The 21,578-nt window shown below is 39.9% G+C and overlaps 1 protein-coding gene and 1 long non-coding RNA gene across 2 annotated transcripts in view; one reads left to right on the top strand and one right to left on the bottom strand.

The window, feature by feature from the left end:
* The window catches only part of LOC103350738 (uncharacterized), a 411,608-nt gene that overhangs the window by 125,426 nt on the left and 264,604 nt on the right, over positions 1–21,578 (bottom strand). The window lies entirely within an intron of this gene.
* On the top strand, positions 19,702–20,598 carry LOC138843384 (peroxiredoxin-6-like). The gene has a single exon (XM_070047208.1). The coding sequence runs from the start codon at positions 19,761–19,763 to the stop codon at positions 20,433–20,435; it is 675 nt and encodes a 224-aa protein (XP_069903309.1). The 5' UTR covers positions 19,702–19,760; the 3' UTR covers positions 20,436–20,598.

The raw sequence follows: 21,578 nt of genomic DNA, 5'->3' as shown, positions 1-21,578 counted from the left end.
TCTGCTTCAGCATCCCCTATATTCATTCATTCTCTCTCTCTCTCTCTCTCTCTCTCTCTCCATTTCCACCCCTATATTTTCTCTTTCACTTCAGTTTCATTTCTCATGTAGCTTACTTCTCATCATATTCATCTGGGAAACTTTTCTGCTCTCCCTAAATATTTTGCAAATTAAATCCATGTGTCATAGCTAATCACAATATATTATTTCTTTTAATTTATTTATTTTGGTCAGCGCTGCGGCTCACTAGGCTAATCCTCCGCCTGCAGCACCAGCACACTAGGTTCTAGTCCCGGTCGGGATGCTGGATTCTGTCCCAGCTGCTCCTCTTCCAGGCCAGCTCTCTGCTATGGCCCGGGAGTGCAGTGGAGGATGGCCCAAGTGCTTGGGCCCTGCACCCAATGGGAGACCAGGAGAAGCACCTGGCTCCTGGCTTCAGATCAGCGCAGTGCGCCGGCCGCAGGACGCCCGCCGCAGCAGCCATTGGAGGGTGAACCAACGGAAGGAAGACCTTTCTCTCTGTCTCTCTCTCTCTCACTGTCCACTCTGCCTGTCAAAAAAAAAAAAAAGATTTATTTATTTTATTTGAAAGGCAGAGTTACAGAGAGGCAGAGGCAAAGAGAGAGAGAGAGAAAGAGAGAGAAAGAGAGAGAGAGCTCTTACATCTGCTGGTTCACTCCCCAGATGGCTGCAAGGGTCAGAGCTGCAGCAATCTGAAGCCAGGAGCGGGGAGCTTTTCCAGACCTCCATTCCATGTGGATGCAGGAGCCCAAGCACTTAGGCCATCTTTACTGCTTTCCCAGGCAATAGCAGACAGCTGGATCAGAAGTGGAGCAGCCGGGTCTCAAACTGGATGTTGGCATGGCAGGCAGCAGCTTTACCCACTATACCACAGTGATGGCCCCAAAAATGCAATTATTGACATACTTTCTGAGAACAAATTTTGACTCTGAACTTAATGTAATTATACATCAGATTACTTAATATATGTAAAGAGCTTATAATGATGATAAACACAGAGGGAGTACCTAATAAATGATAATGATGTCATTCATATTTCATTTTCTAAAATGATTTCTGATATCATACTAAAAATAAATGATTGAGACAAATATGAAAATGTGGATTCAAGCACTGGGTATTGCTATTTAATGTTTATGATAAGAATTTTGTGCATAGAAACAGCCTACATGCACCAAAAAATCCAAACAAAAGATTCATTCAGCTTCTATCAGTGCTTTGTGATAGAATGAACACTAATAAGTGACTTTGATTTTTGTGTGTTTCCATATTCTGAGCCTGAGTTGTTCATGAGAAAAATAAGAATGAGAAATTAGACTTCTATTACAAAGGTCCTTTCCAACTCTAAAAGTATTTGATGCTACAAAAATCATTTCAAAAATCACCATGGAGTTTAAGACAGAGAAGGTTACTAAGAACACAGAAACTTTGTCATGTGTCCCCAGAAAATGCACTTCCCTTTCTCTACACACAGGCATCTAAGATTTAAGTGTTTTCATGAATGAATGCATTTCCAATCAATATATTGCTTATCACTGTATATTTTGAACTTTAAATAATTATATCCTGCTGTGTGAAATTTCTGAGGTGGTTTTTTACTTATACTTATGAGACTCAGACATGTGTGTGTGTGTGTGTGTGTGTGTATTAATGATAGAAATTTAACATCTATATTCATGAATTCTGTATTGTTTTACAATTTTCCTTGTGAGCTTACACTTTGTATATGTATCAAAGAGTAGGTATTATAAATGTTACGTATAACATGCACTCATTCATGCTTAGAGAAAATGTGGCAAGAGTGTTTTGCCAGTTTATATTTTCTAGAGTTTTTTTTCAAGTATCTGGAATGCTCAAAACCCTAAATGTTTGGAGTCACTTAGAAATCAGTCAGACACTGTGTTTTCTTGGTGGAAAGATAAAATACTGATTATTTTAGTAATATTTAGTAAGATTTGATATTCCCATTGCTACTGAATCATTTTAGGCATCTCATTTGTCTAGTAATTTTATGTAATTTTTCATATTTTAATAATGATTCTAAGCACAGAATTAGATACTTTGTTCAGAAAAACCTCAAATCTCTATTTTCATGGGATTTTTAGTGTGGTTTCATTCTATAAAAAGCATGTATGGGTGGGCATTTAGTTCAGTGGTTAAAATGTGGGGAGTAACTGAGAGCAACTCGGACTAGACTAAGTTACTGGAATTAAGACTTATTCTATGCATCTGCTCTCCCACAATATGGCGCTGGGAGAGGAGGAAACAGCTTCTACACAGCTGCCTCCAGTTCAACCAATAAACTGTAGGACCTGCTCCTGATTGGAGGAGAGCAGCGTACTCGGTGTGTGGGTAGCAGAGTTGGGGTTGGTGGAAGAGGACTATAAAGGAGGAGAGAGACAACATGCACCGGGAATATCTATCTAAAGGAACACCTGTGCAGCCCCCGAGAGAGCCGGCCAGCGGTGTGCTGCTCCCCTGCAGAAGTGGGGAAAGTGGCAGGGGGAACCGCCCTTCCACGGAGGTGGAAGGGATGGTAGCCAACCCGGGAAGAACCAGCAACAAACCCGGGGAGGGCCGAGCAGACAAAAGAACAGCGCAGGGTCCTGTGTCGTTCCTCCATGAAGAGGGGGAGTGACATAATGGTGCCATGACTCGGATAGGAAACCTAGGAGGGAAGAAGCGGGAAGAAGTGGGAAAATACCGGAGAGACTAGCAAAGAGCCTAGGGAAAAGCCGGATGGAAAAGGTGCCGGAAGAAGCTATCGAAAGCCTAGGCATAGACTTGGATACGGACTGTGGGAAAGAAGTTAGGATTGAAAGCTAGGATTTAAAGTGAAAGCAAGAAGAAACTTAGATACGGACTGCAGGTTGAAAGTGAAAGTGAAACCTAGAAGAAAACTTAGACTCGGATACGGACTGTGGGGAGAAGCCAGGAGAAATGAGAGGGGAATATTGTTGGAAGAAAAGTTAGGAAACATACCGGGTAGAGAAAAATATGTTAGGGAGGATGAAGCCGTAGGGGCAGGCTGAGGCAGAGACGTAAGCTATGTTGGGATTCGTCGAGTCAGCCCAGGGAACAAGGGGCGAAAATCTGGAACCAGAGGTGGAGACGTGGGCCAGGTTGGAATCCGTCAGATTAGCCCAGGGAGCAAAAGACAGGAAGCCAAACCGAAAGGCGCAGACGTAAGCTAGGTTGAATTCGCCAGGTTAGCCCGAAGAACTTAGACTGAATACCGGTGGCGGAAACGTGAGCTAGGCTGTGTGACTCGCGGAAGCCGCCGCATGCAGAGAGAGCGTGCGGGGCACGAACGGGGAGAGTGCACGGGGTGCAAGTAGATAGTTAACGCGGGGCTAGCACTAAGGCCGTGGTGTGGGCGCGAAGGGGCGCGGAGACCACGGAGTGCGCGGAGACCACGGAGTGCGCACGAAGCCGGAAAGCCGCGCAGAGCAGAGAAGCCGCCGCAGGGCGGGCGCCGGGAAGCCACGCAGAGACGGGAAGCCGCCGCGGGGCGAGGTGCCGAGAAGCAGCCTCGGGGCGGGCACCAGGAAGCCGCAGGGATAAGAGAAACAGAAGTTTAGAAGTAAAATGAGAGAAATAGGAATGCTGGCAGGTAGAAGTAAAATGGGAGAAATAGGAATGCCCGGAGATAGAGAAATAGAGAAAAATAAGGCCTCCCCACAACACAGCAATGAGAGAGCTTGGATTCAGTCTGCCTGATTAGTAAGACGATAAGCACCTGCTGGCGGCTAGCAGCTTACCCACTGCAGGTCACCGAAGACAGGCACGTTATCAACATCAATAAGTCTCCCCACAATATGGCAATGAGAAGGCTTGGATTCGGTTTGCCTGATTGGTAGGGCTTGTTAGCACCTGCAGGCAGTTCTAGCAGAGCAGAGCATGCGCTGCAGGGCACCGAACACAGGCACGCATCAGCGCCTAAAAACCTCCTCACAACATGGCGAAGAGAGGACCCGGATTCAGTTTGCCTGATTGGTAGGGCTTGTAAGCACCTGTGGGCAACTCTAGCAAGCAGAGCAGAGTGTGTGCCGCGGGACACCGAAGACAGGTGCGTATCAACGCCAAAAATAAAAAGAAAGGGGGATCTGTGGGGAGCAACTGGGAGCAACTCGGACTAGACTAAGTTACTGGAATTAAGACTTATTCTATGCATCTGCTCTCCCACAATATGGCGCTGGGAGAGGAGGAAACAGCTTCTACACAGCTGCCTCCAGTTCAACCAATAAACTGTAGGACCTGCTCCTGATTGGAGGAGAGCAGCGTACTCGGCGTGTGGGTAGCAGAGTTGGGATTGGTGGAAGAGGACTATAAAGGAGGAGAGAGACAACATGCACCGGGAATATCTATCTGAAGGAACACCTGTGCAGCCCCCGAGAGAGCTGGCTGGCGGTGTGCCACTCCCCCGCGGAAGTGGGGAAAGTGGCAGGGGGAATCGCCCTTCCACGGAGGTGGAAGGGTCGGTAGCCAACCTGGGAAGAACCAGCAGCAAACCCGGGGAGGGCCGAGCAGACAAAAGAACAGCGCAGGGTCCTGTGTCGTTCCTCCATGAAGAGGGGGAGTGACATAATGGTGCCGTGACTCGGATATGAAGGCTAGGAAGGGTTTAGTGTTGTTCCTCCATGAAGAGGGGGAGCGACATTAAAACACTGCTTGGGTTGCTTATTTCCCACACTGGACTGCCAGAGTTTGAGTTCTGGCTCCACTTCCAATTCCATCTACCTGCTACTGCATACCCTGAAATGCAACAGATGATGGCTCAAGTAGTTGGGTCCCTGCCACATAAATGGGGGACTCAGATGAAGTTCTAAGTGCTTGGGCCAGTCTTGGATATAGCTTGCATTTGGAGAGTGTAACAACAGGTGACAGATGTCTGTCTCTCTCTGTCTCTCTGTCTCTCCACACACACACACTTTTTTTAAAAAAGTATCGATATGCTTGAACAAGATTAGTGAAATGAAGAGCTAGTTTTTTGAAAAAATAAACAAAATTGATACACCATAGGCTCAAAAACCATAGAAAAGAAGACGACCCAAATCAATAACAGCAGAGATAAAAAAAGGAGATGTTACAATGGATACCACAAAAATAAAAAGAATCATCAGAAGTTACTATTAACAGCTATATGCCATAAAATTGGAAAATCTAGAAGAAATGGAAACATTTCTAGATACATGCAAACAAAATTAAGTTATGAAGACATTAAGAAGCTGAAACAAACCAATAAGGAAGACAGAGATTGAATCAATAATAAAGCCCAGGACCAGGTACCTTCACTGCTGAACTCTACCAGACTTTTAAAGAAGAACTAACTGCAATTCTTCTCAAACTATTCATAACAATTTAAAGGGAGGAAATTCTCCCAAATTTTTCCTGTGAGGTAAGTATCACCTTAATTCCAAAACCAGAACAAGATACAACAAAGAGAACAAAAGACTAATATCCCCAGTGAACAGAGATGTAAAAATCCTCAACAAAATACTATCTAAACAAACCAAACAATACATCAGAAAGCCTATTCACTAAGACCAAGTAGGATTTATCCCTGGTATACAGGGATGATTCAACATATGCAAATAAATAAACATAATATATCATATTAAAAACTTTAAGTAAAAACCATATGATAATTTCAATAGATGCAGAGAAAGTATTTGATTTAATACAACATCATTTTATGATGAAAACCTTAAGCAAATTGGGTATGGAAGGAGCATTCCTCAACACACTCAAGATCATATAGAACAAAGCCCCAGCCATCATCTTACAGAATGGGGAAAAGTTGAAAGAATTTCCTTAAGATCTGGAACCAGACAAGGATGGCCACTTTTACCATTGCTATTTAGTATAGATCTGCAAGTTTTAAAAAGAGCCATTAGCAAGAAAAAAAATAAAATTATACAAATTCAAAAAGTCAAATTATCCCTGTTTACAGATGACATGATTCTACATGTAGGGGAACCAAAAGACTCCAGTAGGAGACTACTGGAACTCATAAGAGAATTTGGCAAAGTTGCACAATATAAAATCAACACAGAAGAATCAATAGCTTTTGTATACACAGACAATACCACAACTGACAAAAATCCTCTAAGATCAGTCCCATTCACAATAGCTACAAAAAATTTGCAATGGAATAAATTTAACCAAGGGGGTGAAAGATATCTACAATGAAAACTACAAAACATTAAAGAAACAGAAAACAACACAAAAAATGGAAAAATCTTCCATGTTCATGGAGTGGAAGAATTAATATCATGAAAAATCCATACTACTAAAAGCAACTTACAGATTCAATGTAATCTCAGAGTACCAATCTAGAAAAAAAAAAAAAAGATGCTACGTGGAAACACAAGAGACCCTAAACAGCTAAAGCAATCTTAAACAACAAAAACAAAGCCAGCAGCATTACAATATCAGATTTCAAGACACACTACTCAACCAGCTTGGTATTGGCACAAGAATCAATGTAGACCAATGGAACAGAATAAAAACTCCAGAAATCAGTCTACACATCTACAATCAACTAATCTTCAACAAAAAGCTAAATTCAGTCTCTGAGCAAGGACAGTCTCTTGAACAAATGTTGCTGGGAAAACTGGATTGCCACGTGCAAAAGTATAAAAGAAGACCCCTCTCTTATACCTTACACAAAAATCAACTCAAAATGGATCAACTCTCAAAATCTATGACCTGATACCATCAACTTACTAGAGAACATTGGGAAAACTGTGCAAGACATTGGGATAAGCAAAATTTCTTATAAAAGACCTCAGAGGCAAATGCAATTGAAGACAAAAGTGACAAATGGGATTATATCAAATTGAGAAGCTTCTGTACTAAAAGAAAAAAAAAACATTCAGCAAAGTGAAGAGACGACAGACAGAATGGGAGAAAAATGCTTTCAAACTCTATAACTGATAAAGGATTAATATCCAGAATCTATAAAGAGCTCAAAAACTCAACAACAAGAATACAATCTGGTTAAGAAATAGGCAAAGGACTTGAACTGGCATTTTTCAAACGAGGAAATTCAAATGGCCAGCAGCCACTTGAAAATATGCTTAGGATCACTAGTCATTAGGGAAATGCAAATCAAAACTACAATAAGGTTCCACCACACCCAGTTAGAATGGCTCTCATAAAAAAATCAACAAACAATAAATGCTGGCAAGCACTCGGGGAAAGGTATCCTCATCTACTTTTCGTGGAAATGTAAACTGGTACAGTCATTTTGAAAGACAGTATGAAGATACCTCAAAAAACTTAAAATAGATCCAACATATGACACAGCCATCTCATCCCTGGGAATTTACCAAAAGCAAATGAAATCAGCATATGAAAGAGTTATCTGTACTCCCATGTTCATTGCAGCACAATCCACAAAGCTAAAATACAGAATCAACCCAAACGTCCATCAACTGATGACTGGATAAAGAAATTATGTGTACTATGGAATATTACTCAGCCATAAAAATAATGAAATTCTGTGTTTTGTAACAAAATGAAAGCAATTGGAAACCATTATGCTTAGTGAAATAAGCCAGTCCCAAAAAGACAATGTATTTTCTGTTATATGTGGCAGCTACTACAGAATACAAAAAAAAAAATACATACTAACAAAATGGTCTCTTTGGGATATGATTGTGGGGAGCAAGGAAGTGAGGGAAGCATGGCTGTCTTCTTGGAAATGTACCTTTGAAATGTACAAAATCTATTCTGTTTATATAAACAAAATTTTTTAAAAAGAAAATTTCCACTAGTGTTTAATGCACAAGTTCAATGAACTCCCCTCTCTCTGTGTTTCTCTCTCCCCCATTCCCCCTAAACACATTTCTTGGAACTGGGAAGGGAGGTGGTGGATATCTCTGTAGATCTTACACCATTCAGTAAGGACAGAAAGGAGGTGGCTTCTCCAACTGTAGTGTGATTGATAATTCTTTAGGATTGAAGGTTATCTTTTGCTCTAAGATCTGGAGGCCTTAGATAATTCAGGAATAATAGTAAAAATTAGATTAAGCTGTCCATGTTTGCTTCAATAAGAGACTTATAATTGAACCTCAGTATCAGTTTCTCACCTTTCCAAGAGACTTATAATTGAACCTCAGTATCAGTTTCTCACCTTTCCAAGTCAGTAAGGTATTATTTGCCCTTTCTAAAAAAAAAGTTCTTCATATACTTTCTGTACAAAAATTTTGATTTCTTTATAGGACACCAAAGTTCCAAATTCTTCAAAACGTAAGTTTAGTATTCCACAATCTAGTCCTAATTTATTTGTTTTTTAGGGGGGGTCTTATCCTTCAGATTACCTTCTAAACTCCATTGTTGCTACTTCCCCAACAACTTGCTCTGCCCACAACAGTCTTTTTCTAGTTCAGCATGCTCTACATAGACTGCAATGTCTCTTTTCTATACTGCAAACCCACCGATGGAAGTATCCACTTCTTTCAAAGACAGTCACCGATTCTTCCTTCATCATAAATGCCAATGATTCTGATAAAAGTTAAACAATATGTTAAATGTCTCAGCCTCCTAACAATTAATTTGTATCTCCTATGTTATTACTTCCAATTAATATACACTAGATAGATGAATGAAAATTATTTTCCAAGGAATACTGAGATTCATGATACAGGAATTATGCCATACACATCTTTCATCAATACTTCTTCCTAAAGAATAACACAATGCAATTTATGTGGTAAATAGTCAAAAAATATTCAATGGATTAGACTGAAAACTGGAAGTGGTAAACAGAGAACCATGTGACAGTGAAAAATTTATCAATACATTAATAATTTCTGATTTTTGCCTGCACTTACATTGTTAGGCAAAAATAGTGCTTAGCACATTTGATGGGGGAAAATGAAGTCTAAAAGAACTTTCCTGATGCCATTTTGAAGATCATATTTCTGTGCCTAGAAGAGCTTCCCATTTCTTAAGCACACTACTATATAAAACTTTAATGTAGGTTATATTCTCTCCAAGAAACAGTTCAGTAAACTTAGGGGTACTTTGATGCCATTCACATTTCTTCCTTCAGCCTGGGGAAGAGTGTGAACTTAGGTTAAGACTATGGAGAGGCAAAATGAAAATGCATCTGCTTCTCTAACCTGTCAAACATGGATAACAATGCTAAGTTAAATAAGCCATACCCAGAAAGATAAATATCATGTTTTCTCTTACTTGTGAAAGATAATATATACAGAGACTACAAAAACTGTGTAGCTATAATATTTGGTATTTAGTTATAAGTATTGCTTCACTGAATCATATCATGTAAATAACAATATATTCTTCTTTCCCCACATTAAAAAAAGGAAAGGTAGTGAAGAAGACAGTGAGGATTCTTAGAATACCAGTAATGCTTTGCTCTGAACTTGGATGTTGGTTATGAGTGTGCTCAGATATAAAAATTATTTATGGGGTTGGCATTGTGGCCTAGCGGGTAAAGCTGCTGTCTGCAGTGCCGGCATCCCAAATGGGCACCAGTTTGAGTCCCAGCTGCTTCACTTCCTATCCTGCTCTCTGCTATGGTCTTGGAAAGCAGTAGAAGATGGCCCAAGGCCTTGGGCCCCTGCATCCGCATCAGAGACCTGGAAGAAGTTCTAGACTCCTGCTTCAGATGGGCACAGCTCCACCCATTGCAGCCATTTTGGGAGTGAACCAAGGGATGGAAGACCTTTCTTTCTCTCTCTCTCTCTCTCTGTCTCTAAAGAGCTCGCTCTCTCTTTCTCTCCGGCTCTCTCTCTCTCTGCCTCTCCTCTGTCTGTGTAACTCTGACTTTCAAATAAATAAACAAATCTTTAAAAAATATTTATTTGTACACTTATGTGCATTTCTTGGTATATATGTTACATTTCAATAAAATACTTACATAAAAGAGTGCTTTCTTCCCTTATTTAATTGAGAGGTTGATTTAAGCTGGACCTTACTGTCATCCAAATTTATTTAATTTTTCATTTTCATTGAGTATATGGCCAAATTAAATTATCAAACAATGATGAAGGAAATAAAAGTTTGCTGGGCGAAATCAGATCTTCCTTGTTTGCTTCCATTTTGTTATCTTTTTCAATAATGCTTTAGGGGGTTGGATTAAGATGGCACAGTATGGAGAGAGTTTACTGCTCTAGTCTAGGGGAAGATAGTTTTAAAACAGTGAAGAGTGCAGTCTCAGGGAAGAGTCAGAGAAAAAGCAGCAGAGGAAACTCCATGCAATTAGAGGGACACTGTGGACCTACATGGAGGGTGTGGACATGCACTACTCATGACCACAGCTACCACTGAGAGCCTCCACACCACTTTGGAGAGTGGGGTGAGACCAGATTGCATCAGCCCAAACCGCTGTTGATAAAACTGCAGGAAAAGCTTGGAGGGAATCTGGCTTGGAGCCCTATGGCAGATAGTGAACCTGCCAAACTAGAGGAGAAAAAATGGGGGGCCCATTTCTCTCTCTGATCACCATGTAACCAATGGCATCCTGCAACAAGCTAATAGAGAACAGGCACCCTTTTGGACATCTGTAAGTTTTGTCAGCTCCTTTCCATACCCAGTAACCAGGCCAGTAGAAACTCCTGCATATGGTAGGGAGAACTGACTGGGGGGCTGGGTGCCCATGACTGTGGGAGACTTTTATGTTGGGACTGTGAGATCATTAAGGCTGCATGGGCAGACTAAGGGTGTGGCTGAGACTTTGGGAAGTCATTGTGGGAGGCTCCACAAGCTCAGGGCTCCCTGATTCCCTGGTGAGGGACACTGCTGTGGAAACTGTGCTAAAACCGGAAACTGCACAGATCCTTTGTGTGGTTCTTGTGGGAGAGCAGAGGAATATTATACTTGCTGAGGCTGCAGCCCAGGCACTGGTCTCCTTCAAGGAGAGGAGGTGACTTGGTCTATAACAACAGAACAGAACAAATCTCCCCTATGATAAAAAAAAAAGAGGAGGTTTACCATGCCCAATATGGGTGTCACCTTGGACACCCCCTTCACCCTGCAGTACTGAACAGAAGTCCCTGCTCATATCCACCTGATGCATCTAGGTATACACTGAAAAAGAAGATGCTCTACTAATCCACAGAGGGATAGTCCAATGATAAAAGCTGCCACAGAAAAAAAAAAAAAAAAAAAAACACAAAGAAACCAATGAGTGTCTCCACAAATACTGAATAATAAACACATCAAATCAAGAAACAAGAAAAAGGAAGACAACATGACACTCCCAAATGAACACAACACTTCAATATTATATTATGAAGATGATGTGAATGAAGAAATGCCAGAAATGGAATTCAAATAATTGATCATATGATTACTTAGAGCAATCAGAAGCAAATGCACACATTAATGAAATAGTACATGACATGAAAGAATATTTTTCCCATGAAATTAAGATCTTAAAGAAAAATCAAAATGAAATCTTGGAAATGAAGAATTCAGTAGAATAAATAAAAACTATGGTGGGAAGCCATAACAACAGACTCACTAAAGCAGAAGAAAGAATATCCACTTAGAAGACAAATCTCTGGAAATTTTACAGTCAGACCAAAAAAAGAAAAATAAAGAAATTAGAAAACTAAAAAACAGTGTTGGAGAATTATGGGATACTATCAAGTGACCCAACATATGGGTCTTAAAGGATTTCCTTAAGGTATAGAGAGAAAGAATTAAAAGGTCTTTTTAGTGAAATAATAACAGAAAACTTCCCTATTTTGGAGAAACAAAGGGAAATGCAAGTACAGGGAGCAAACAGAACTCCTAATAGATATGACCAGAAAAAATCTTCACCAAAAATATTGTAATAGAACTATTCAAAGTAAAACATAAAGACAAAATTCTAAAACATGCCTCAGAGAAACACCAGATTACTTTCAGAGGCACTCCAATTAGACTCACAGCTAAGTTCTCATCAGAAACCCCACAGAATAGAAGAGAATGTTGAGATATATTCCAAGTCTTATGATAAAAAAAACTATCAATCCAGAATACTGTACCCTCCAAAGCTCTCATTTATGAATGAAGGTGAAATAAAGACTTTCCATAACAAACATAAAATCAAAACATTTTCCACCACAGTCCAGCCTTACAAAAGATACTTAAGGATGTGCTACACACAAAACACAAAAATATGGTTTTCACTATGAAAGAAGGTGAAGGCAGAATATCTCCCAGTAAAATATGAATAAAATCCAAAGTAAACAATAGGAACATTTATGGAAAAATGGTAAGGCCAAGTCATTACTTATCAATAGTCACCTTGAGCGTAAACAGCCTCAACTCTCCAGTTAAAAGAAACAGACTGTTTGAATGGATTAAAAAAGAAAACCCATCTCTTTGCTGCCTACAAGAAACAAACCTCATCAATTAAGATACAGGCAGACTGAAAGTAAAAGGATGGAAAAAGATATTCCCTGTCAACAGAAACTAAAAGAGCTGGAGTAACCATTCTAATATCAGATATAATAGACTTCAATACAAAATTTGTTAAAAGAGACAAATAAGGGGACTATGTAATGAATAAGCGATGAAATTGACAGGAAGAGGTAACTATTATAAAGGTATATGAAACTAATTACAGGGCACATGACTATTTTAAAGAAATGTTAGTAGATATAAATAGATACATAGACTCCACTACAATAGTAATGGGGTACCACAATACCCTACTCTCAACAATGGACAGATCAATCAGACAGAAAATCAGCGAAGAAACACCAATTAGTGGACACTATAGTCCAACGGGACCTAAGAGATAGATACAGAATCTTTCATCCTACAGTTGCAAAAAATACATTCTTCTCAGCAGTGCACAGATCTTTTTCTAGGAATGGATACATGTTAGGTGATAAAGCAAGTCTCAGCAAATTCAAAAAGAATGAAATCATACCATGCATCTTCTCTGACCACATGGAATAAAGCTGGAAATCAGCAACTCAGGAATTTACAACATATGCAAATACATGGAGACTCAGATATATCCTCCTGAATGATCAGTGGGTCATTCAAGAAATCAAGAGAAATCAAAAGATTTCTGGAAAAAAATATGAAGACAAAAATACAACTTCAACACAAAAATATCAATCAACACCCAACAATCTAAAACTCATAGGATACAGTAAAAGCCATGTACACAGGAAAGTTGATAGCAATTGGTGCACAAATCAAGATATTGGAAAGCCACCAAATAAATGAGCTATCAATGCATTTGAAGGACCTAGAAAAACAAGAGCAAACCAAACCCAAAACAAATGAGAGAAAAGAAATAATTAAAATTAGAGAATAATCAAAATTGAAACAAAAAAAGGTCAGCAAAATGAAGAGCTGATTTTTCATAAACATTAACAAAATTGACGCATCACTGGCCCAAAATGATCAACCAGGAGAGAGAAAACCCAAATTAATAGAGATGAAAAAGGAAATATAACAGACAGCAAAGAAATAAAAAAGAATCATCAGAAATTACATCAAAGAACTGTATGCCAACAAACCAGAAAACACAGAAGCTATGGATAGATTCCTGGACACATACAAACTACCAAAATTGAGCTATTAGACATAGAAAACCAAAACAGACCCATAACCAAGATGGAAACTGATTCAGTAATAAGGGCTCTCCCAAGACAAGACAAGGACCAGATGGCTTAACCACTAAATTATACCAGACATTTAAAGAACTAACTCCAATGCTTCTCAAGCTATACAAAACAATTGAAATAGAAATTCTTTCTATGAAGCCAGCATCACCTTAATTCCTAAACCTGAAAAACATACAACTGAGAAAGAGAACTACAGACCAATTTCCCTGATAAACACAGATGCAATGATCTTCCACAAAATTCTAGCCAATCGAATCTAACAACACAACAGAAAGATCACCCACCCAGGACAAATGAGATTTATCCCTGATATGCAGGGAAGGCTCAACATTTTAAATTTAATCAATGGGATATATCACATTAACAAAATGTTGAACCAATACTAGTTGATTATCTCAATATGCAGAGAAAGCACATGATAAAATTTAGCATTCTTTCAAGAAGAAAACCTAAACAAATTGGGTATAAATGTACCTACATGAAAACAATCAAGGCAATTCATGACAATCCCACTGCCGGCATCCTATTGAATGGGGAAAGGTAGAAGCATTCCCACTGAGATCCAGAGGCAGAAAAGAATGCGCGCTCTCACCACTGCTATTCAATACAGTCCTGGAAGATGTAGCCAGAGCCATTAAGCAACAAGAAGAAATCAAAGGAATACAAATTGGGAAGGAGGAAGTAAAACTATCCCTATTTTCAGATGACATGATCCTATATATAGGGGATACAGAGACTCCACTAAGAGATTACTGGAACTCATAGAAGTATTTGGTATAACAGCAGGATATAAATCAGCACACAAAAATAAACAGACCTTGTATACACAATGTCATGGCTAAGATAGAACTTCTAACATCAACCTATTCACAATAGCCACAAAAAGTAAAATACCTGGGAAAAAATTTAACCAAGGATGTCTAAGAACTCCATGATGAGGACCACAAAACATTAAAAAAAAGAAATTGAAAATACAGGGACTCCAAGATGGCAGAATAGGGAGGGAGCTCACTGATAGTCCAGGAAAAGATAGTTTAATAAAAGTGGAGATACTGTAGTCTCAGGAAAGAGTTAGGGAAAAAACTGAAAGAAAACACTGCTGGAATTAGCGGGACACAGTGGACCTACGTGGAGGGCACAGGTGCCCATGGCTCGGGAAACCAGCTGCCGAGTCTATACACCAGTGCTGGAAAGGGTAGTGAGGAGAAACCTGAAGCAGAAGCCTGAGACATTGGCGGAAAAGCAGCAGGAAGAGCCTAGAGGAAACGAGGCTTGAAGCCCCATGGGGAAAAGTTCAACAGACTAACTAGAGGAGAGAAAAAAAAAAATAAAAGGGATCAGTACGGACACGATTCTCTCTCTACTCACCTTACAAAGGTGGGGAAAACATTACAGCAGGTGCCATTCTGGACATATGTAACAGCTGTGCCAGCTTGGGGTGCACCTGCCCTCAGCCAAACAGAAGAACCTGACTCTGGTGCAGAGAAATAACAGGAGACTAAGACCTAGTGAATGTGTGGAGCTTATGAACCTGGATTGTGAAAACAAAACAAAATAAAACAAAACTGAGGGTGTATGGGAGAACTCACAGTGTGGCTGAGACTTGAGTGGTCTCAATGGGAGACACCACAATTTCGGGCGGCTTTTGCTACCCAGTGAGAGACATTGCAGGGGAATCTGAGCTTACACTGAGGGCTGCACAGATCCTTTGTGTGGTCACTGGGACAGAGCAGACAAATATTATATCCACTTGGGCTAGCACTTAGGCACTCAATGCCATCAAATAGAAGAGCTCAGCTGAGTGGAATTACTTCCATTCTGAATAAAGAGAGAGAGAGAGAGAGAGAAATATTCAACACGCCAAACCTGGGTGTGTCACCTTAGGTATACCCTTAATCATGAAGAACCCACCAGAGCTCTCTGGCCACACTCACCACAAGCCTCTGGAGATTCACCAAACACAGACAGTCCACTTAATCTAGAATCATAATATAATGAGAAAAGCTACCACAGCAATAAAAACAAACAAACAAACAAAAACAGAAGAAGAAGAAACTAAAGAACATCTCCACAATGCCAAACAACAAACGCAGAAACCAAGAAAGAAGAACAAGGAAGACATCATAATGCTCCCAAATGAACATGACACTCCAATACTAGATTATAAAGATGAGATAAAAGAAATGCAAGATATGGATATCAAAAATTTATATGAACATTTAGAAATTATCAAAAACAAATGCATGAACTACAGAAATCCATGCAGGATAGGACAGAAAATCTCACTAATGGAAATGAAATCTTAAGTAGGAATCAAATGAAATGAAGAAACTAGTAGAACAAGAAAGTGTGATAGTGAAGAGAAATCAAAATGAAATGAAGAATTCAACAGAACAAATAACAAGCACATTTGAGAGTATTAAAAACAGAATCAGTGAAGCAGAAGAGAGAATATTGGACTCAGAAGACAGACCACAGGAAAGTATACAGTCAAACCAAAGAAAAGAAGAGGAAATTAGAAATCTAAAAATAATTGTTGGGAATCTACCGAATACTATTAAAAAATGCAACATTCGGGTTCTAGGAGTTCCTGAAGGCATGGAGAGAAAAAGGATTAGAGGGCCTTTTTATTGAGATACTAGCAGGAAACTTCCTGGGTTTTGAAATGGAAAGAGACATCCAAGCATAGGAAGAACATAGAATCCCCAATAAACATTACGAAAAGAGATCCTCATGACGATACGTTGTGAGAATCAAACTCACCAGAGTGAAACATAAAGAAAAGATTCTAAAATGTGCAAGGGAGAAACGTCAGATTACTCTGAGGGGATCTCCAATTAGACTCACAGCAGACTTCTCATCAGAAACCTTACAGGCTAGGAGGGAATGGTGAGATATAGCCCAAGTACTAAGAGAGAAAAACTGCCAGCCCAGCTCTCATTTGTGAATGAAGGTGAAATAAAGACCTTTCATAGCAAACAGAAATTGAAAGAATTAGTCACCACTAACCCAGCCCTGCAAAAGATGCTAAAAGATGTGTTACACACAGAAACACAGAAACACGGCCATCAGTATGAAAGAAGGTAAAGGAATAAAACCTCCCAGTAGAAGATCACAGGATGTTCAAAGCATATATTAGACTGTAATTTTCTTTCAATGTTACATCTTTCTCAGGCTTAGGGATTAAGGTGATGCAGGCTTCATAGAAAGAATTTGGGAGGATTCCCTCTATTTCAATTGTTATGAATACTTAGACAAGAATTGGAGATAGTTCTTCTTTCAATGTCTTGTAGAATTCAGCCGTGGATCCATACAGTCCTGGGCTTTCCTTGGTCAGGAGGGACTTTATTACTGATGCAATTTCTGTCTCAGTTATGGGTCTGTTTAGATTTTCTATGTCTTCCTGGTTCAATTTAGGTAGGTTGCATATGTCCAGGAATCCATCCATTTCTGATAGATTTCTCTGTTTGTCAGCATACTACGCTTTGTAATAATTTCCGATAACTCTTTTTATTTCTGTGGTGTCTGTGGTTACATTCCCTTTTCCATCTCTGATTTTATTCATGTGGGTATTTTCTCTTCTCAGACCACAGTAGATTGAAGCTGGAAATTAGCAACTCAGGAATCCCAAGAGCATATAAAAACACATGGAGACTGAATGACATGCTCCTGAATGAACAGTGGGTAATAGAAAAAATCAAAAGAGAAATCAAACACTTTCTGGAAAAAATGAGGGTAACAACACAACATATCAAATTTTATGGGATACAGCAAAAGCAGTGTTAAGAGGAAAGTTTATAGCAATAGGTGCTTACATCAAGAAATTGGAAAGGCACCAAATAAAATGAGCTATCAATGCATCTCAAGGATCTAGAAAAACTGCAGCCAACCAGACCCAAATCTAGTAGGAGAAGAGAAATAATTAATATCAGAGAAGAAATCAACAGGATTGAATCAAAAAAATTACAAAAAAAATCAGCAAAATGAAGAGCTGGTTTTTTGAAAAAATAAACAAAATTGACACCCCATTGGCCCAATTAACTTAAAAAAAGCAGAAAGAAGACCCAAATCAATAAAATCAAAGATGAAAAAGGGAATTTAACAACAGAAACCATAGAAATAAAAGTCATCACAAATTACTACAAAGAATTGTATGCCAGCAAACAGGGAAATCTATCAGAAATGGATAGATTCCTGGAGACAGGAATCTGGCTAAAATGCCATGAGAGTATTTCAGGCATGGAAAGCCAAGACATTGTGTCAAAAAAATTACCTAAATGAAAGATCTCTGTGAGTGAGATCCTAGCGGAAGGAACGGGCCATCAAAGAAGGAGGTACCTTTCTCTGAAGGGAGGAGAGAACTTCCACTTTGACGATCACCTTGTCTAAATAAGATTGGAGTTGGTGAACTTAAGAGGCTTCCATAGCCTTGGCAGCTCATGACAAGAGCCTCAGGTGATTACTGACATCATAAACAAGAGTGTCAAATTGTTAAGTCAACAACAGGAGTCACTGTGCACTTACTCCTCATGTAGGACCTCTGTCCTTAATGTGTTGTACTATGTGAATTAATGGTATAACTAGTACTCAAACAGTACTTTATACTTTGTGTATCTGTGTGTGTGCATACTGTTGAAATCTTTACTTAGTATATACTAAATTGATCTTCTGTATATAAAGATAATTGAAAATGAATCTTGTTGTGAATGGGATGGTTCAGGGCATAGGAGATGGGCTGGTTGTGGGTGGGAGGGAAGTTATGGGGGGGAAGCCGCTATAATCCAAAAGTTGTACTTTGGATATTTATATTTATTAAATAAAAATTTTTAAAAAAAGTAATGGAAGATGCAAAGAAATGGAAAAATCTTCTATGTTCATTGATTGGAAGAATCAATATCATCAAAATGTCCAGACTTCCAAAAGCAATTTATAGATTCTATGTGTTACCAATCAAAACAGCAATACATTCTTCTCAGATGTAGAAAAAATGATGCCAGAATTCATATGGAAACACAGGACGTCCCAAATAGCTAAAGCAATCTAATACAACAACAAGAGTAAAAGCTGGAGCATCACAATATCAGATTTAAAGACATAATACAAGGCTGTTATAATCAGAACAGCCTAGTACTGGTACAAAAAGATATAGATAGACCAATGTAATAGAATAGAATCACCAGAAATCAATCCAAGCATCTAGAACCAGTTTATATTTGACCAAGGAGCTAAAAGCAATGCCTGGAGGAAGGACAGTCTCTTCAACAAATGGTGCTGGGAAAAGTGGATTTCCACATGCAGAAGTATGAAGCAAGACCCCTACCTTGCAGCTTATTAAAAATTCACTCAACATAGATTAAAGATCTAAATCTATGACCTGACACTACCAAATTATTAGAGAACATTGGGGAAACCCTGCAAGACCTTAGCATAGACAAGGAGTTGTTGGAAAAGATGCCAAAGGCACAGGCAGTCAAAACCAAAATTAACAAATGGGATTACATCAAAATGAGATTTTGAATTGCAAAAGAAACAGGAGAGTGAAGGGGAAACTGAATGAATGGGAGAAATTATTTGCAAACTATGCAACTGATGAAAGATTAATAGCCAAATTATATAAAGAGATCACTAAACTCAACAACAAAACAAACAACCCAGTTAAGAGTTGGGCAAAAGGCAAACAGATATTTTCCAAAGAGGAAATCCAAATGGCCAATAGATACATGAAAAAATGTGCAGGATCATTAGCCATCAGGGAAATGCAATTCAAAATCACAATGAAGTTTCACCTCATCCCTGTTAGAATCACATTCATACACTGTTGATGGGAATGTTAATTGGTAAAGCCATTATAGGAGATAGTATGTAGAAATATCACAAAACTGGATATAGACCTACCATATGACCCAGCAATCCCACTCCTGGGAATTTATCCAAGGAAATTGAACTCAGCAAATTGAGTTATCTGTACCCCCATGTTTATTGCAGCTCAATTTACAATAGCTAAGACTTGGAATAAACCCAAATGCCCATCAGTTGAAGACTGGGTAAAGAAATTATAGGTTATGAGCCGCCGGCGGGTTGCTGCCGCAGTCGCGCCTACGCTGTCTCTCCCGCTCCGCCGCTGCCGCCATGCCCGGAGGTCTCCTTCTCGGGGACGAGGCGCCCAACTTCGAGGCCAACACCACCATCGGCCGCATCCGTTTCCACGACTTTCTGGGAGACTCATGGGGCATCCTCTTCTCCCACCCTCGGGACTTCACCCCAGTTTGCACCACGGAACTCGGCCGAGCTGCAAAGCTGGCACCAGAATTTGCCAAGAGGAATGTGAAGTTGATCGCCCTGTCCGTAGACAGTGTTGAGGACCATCTTGCCTGGAGCAAGGATATCAATGCTTACAATGGAGATTTGCCCACAGAAAAGCTGCCTTTTCCCATCATTGACGATAAGAATCGGGACCTTGCCATCCTGCTGGGCATGCTGGACCCAGCAGAGAGGGATGAGAAGAACATGCCTGTGACAGCTCGTGTGGTGTTCGTCTTCGGGCCTGATAAGAAACTGAAGTTGTCTATCCTCTACCCGGCCACCACTGGCAGGAACTTTGATGAGATTCTGAGAGTAGTGAAGTCTCTCCAGCTGACAGCAGAAAAGAGAGTCGCCACCCCCGTGGATTGGAAGGATGGAGACAGTGTGATGGTCCTTCCAACCATCCCTGAAGAGGAAGCCAAAACACTCTTCCCCAAAGGAGTCTTCACCAAAGAGCTCCCATCCGGCAAGAAGTACCTCCGCTACACTCCCCAGCCTTAAGTCTCCGAGAGGTCGGGGCTGAAGCGGCGCGTGGAGCACAGTGAGCCAGAGGATGCCAGCTGCCAATCATGTTTTCCTAGAACAGTTTCGCGAGAACATTCTGGTTGAATCACGCCTGGATCTTTAGGTTGCAATACTACCGGCTTATTAAATGGAAATGGCACTAAGCGTTTCTTGGGATTCTTTACTCTGTGCCCTCACCAGCATTCTGTCCTGTCCACAGACGTCTGTGCTGTCTGCAGGCTGGCTCTCTGGGAAAGAGCAGTCTGTGTCTAAGACTCAAATCTTGGTGAATCTGCAGTTTTGATTAATGAGGTAGTACCCATTGACGGTTGGGAAAGCTTGCTCCGCTTTATCGTAGAATGACTGCCAGTTTTCTTAGCTGTCCTCACTGAATCCTCTTTTCTACTAACCAGTTTTGGAGAGAAGCAGAACTTGAGGTTCAACTTTCTCTGTAAATATCTAAGTGTATTGCCTGGAACTCAAAAACTAGGAACTTAACCCGGAAGTTCTTTAATCATTGTTTTGATGACAACTGGGATGGCTGTGAGAGGAACTTTATTTCCATACTTTTCTAGTAGATAATGTGAAGGAGGAGGAGCAGGGGGAGGGTCTTCAAATATTTTGCTATTTTTAAAACATGGGATTAATTTCCACCACAGGGGGAGGCTCCCCACATGCCAAGGACATGTCCCAGAGTGCAGCCAAGACAGATGCCATGTGCCTTCCACACAGATTGTTTCCCTAGGCTGGCCTGCTCTCTCATGACATGCACGCGAAAGGGCTCCTTTTAGAGAGAGGAGAGGATGGCTGAAAGTGTTTCCATGTAGAGTCATTCTTGCAGTGGGTCGCTATTTTCTGAATTTTGCATTTTGGAGATCAGCAAATAAAATTCTTTGTTAAAAAAAAAAAGAAATTATAGGTTATGTACACCATGATATACTACACATCAGTAAAAAGAAAAAAGAAATCAAAAACAGAGATACTTTTCTCTGAAGTGAGGAAAGAACTTCCACTTTGCTTATGGCCTTGTCTAAACACTGACAGAGTTTGTGATTTCAAAAGGCTCCCATATTCTAGGCAGCTCATGTCAAGAGTCTTGGGTGATCATTGATATCATACATAAGAGTGTTTAATTGTTAA

Source organism: Oryctolagus cuniculus, chromosome 8, assembly GCF_964237555.1.
Source record: "Oryctolagus cuniculus chromosome 8, mOryCun1.1, whole genome shotgun sequence".
In the NCBI taxonomy this organism is placed as follows: Eukaryota; Metazoa; Chordata; class Mammalia; order Lagomorpha; family Leporidae; genus Oryctolagus; species Oryctolagus cuniculus.
Note: the sequence above shows the minus strand (reverse complement) of the source record. Positions and strands in the feature narration are given on the sequence as shown.

What these genes read in the sequence shown, in the direction of transcription:
- LOC138843384 (XM_070047208.1), top strand. Translation starts at nt 19,761, where the DNA reads ATGCCCGGAGGTCTCCTTCTCGGGGACGAGGCGCCCAACTTCGAGGCC.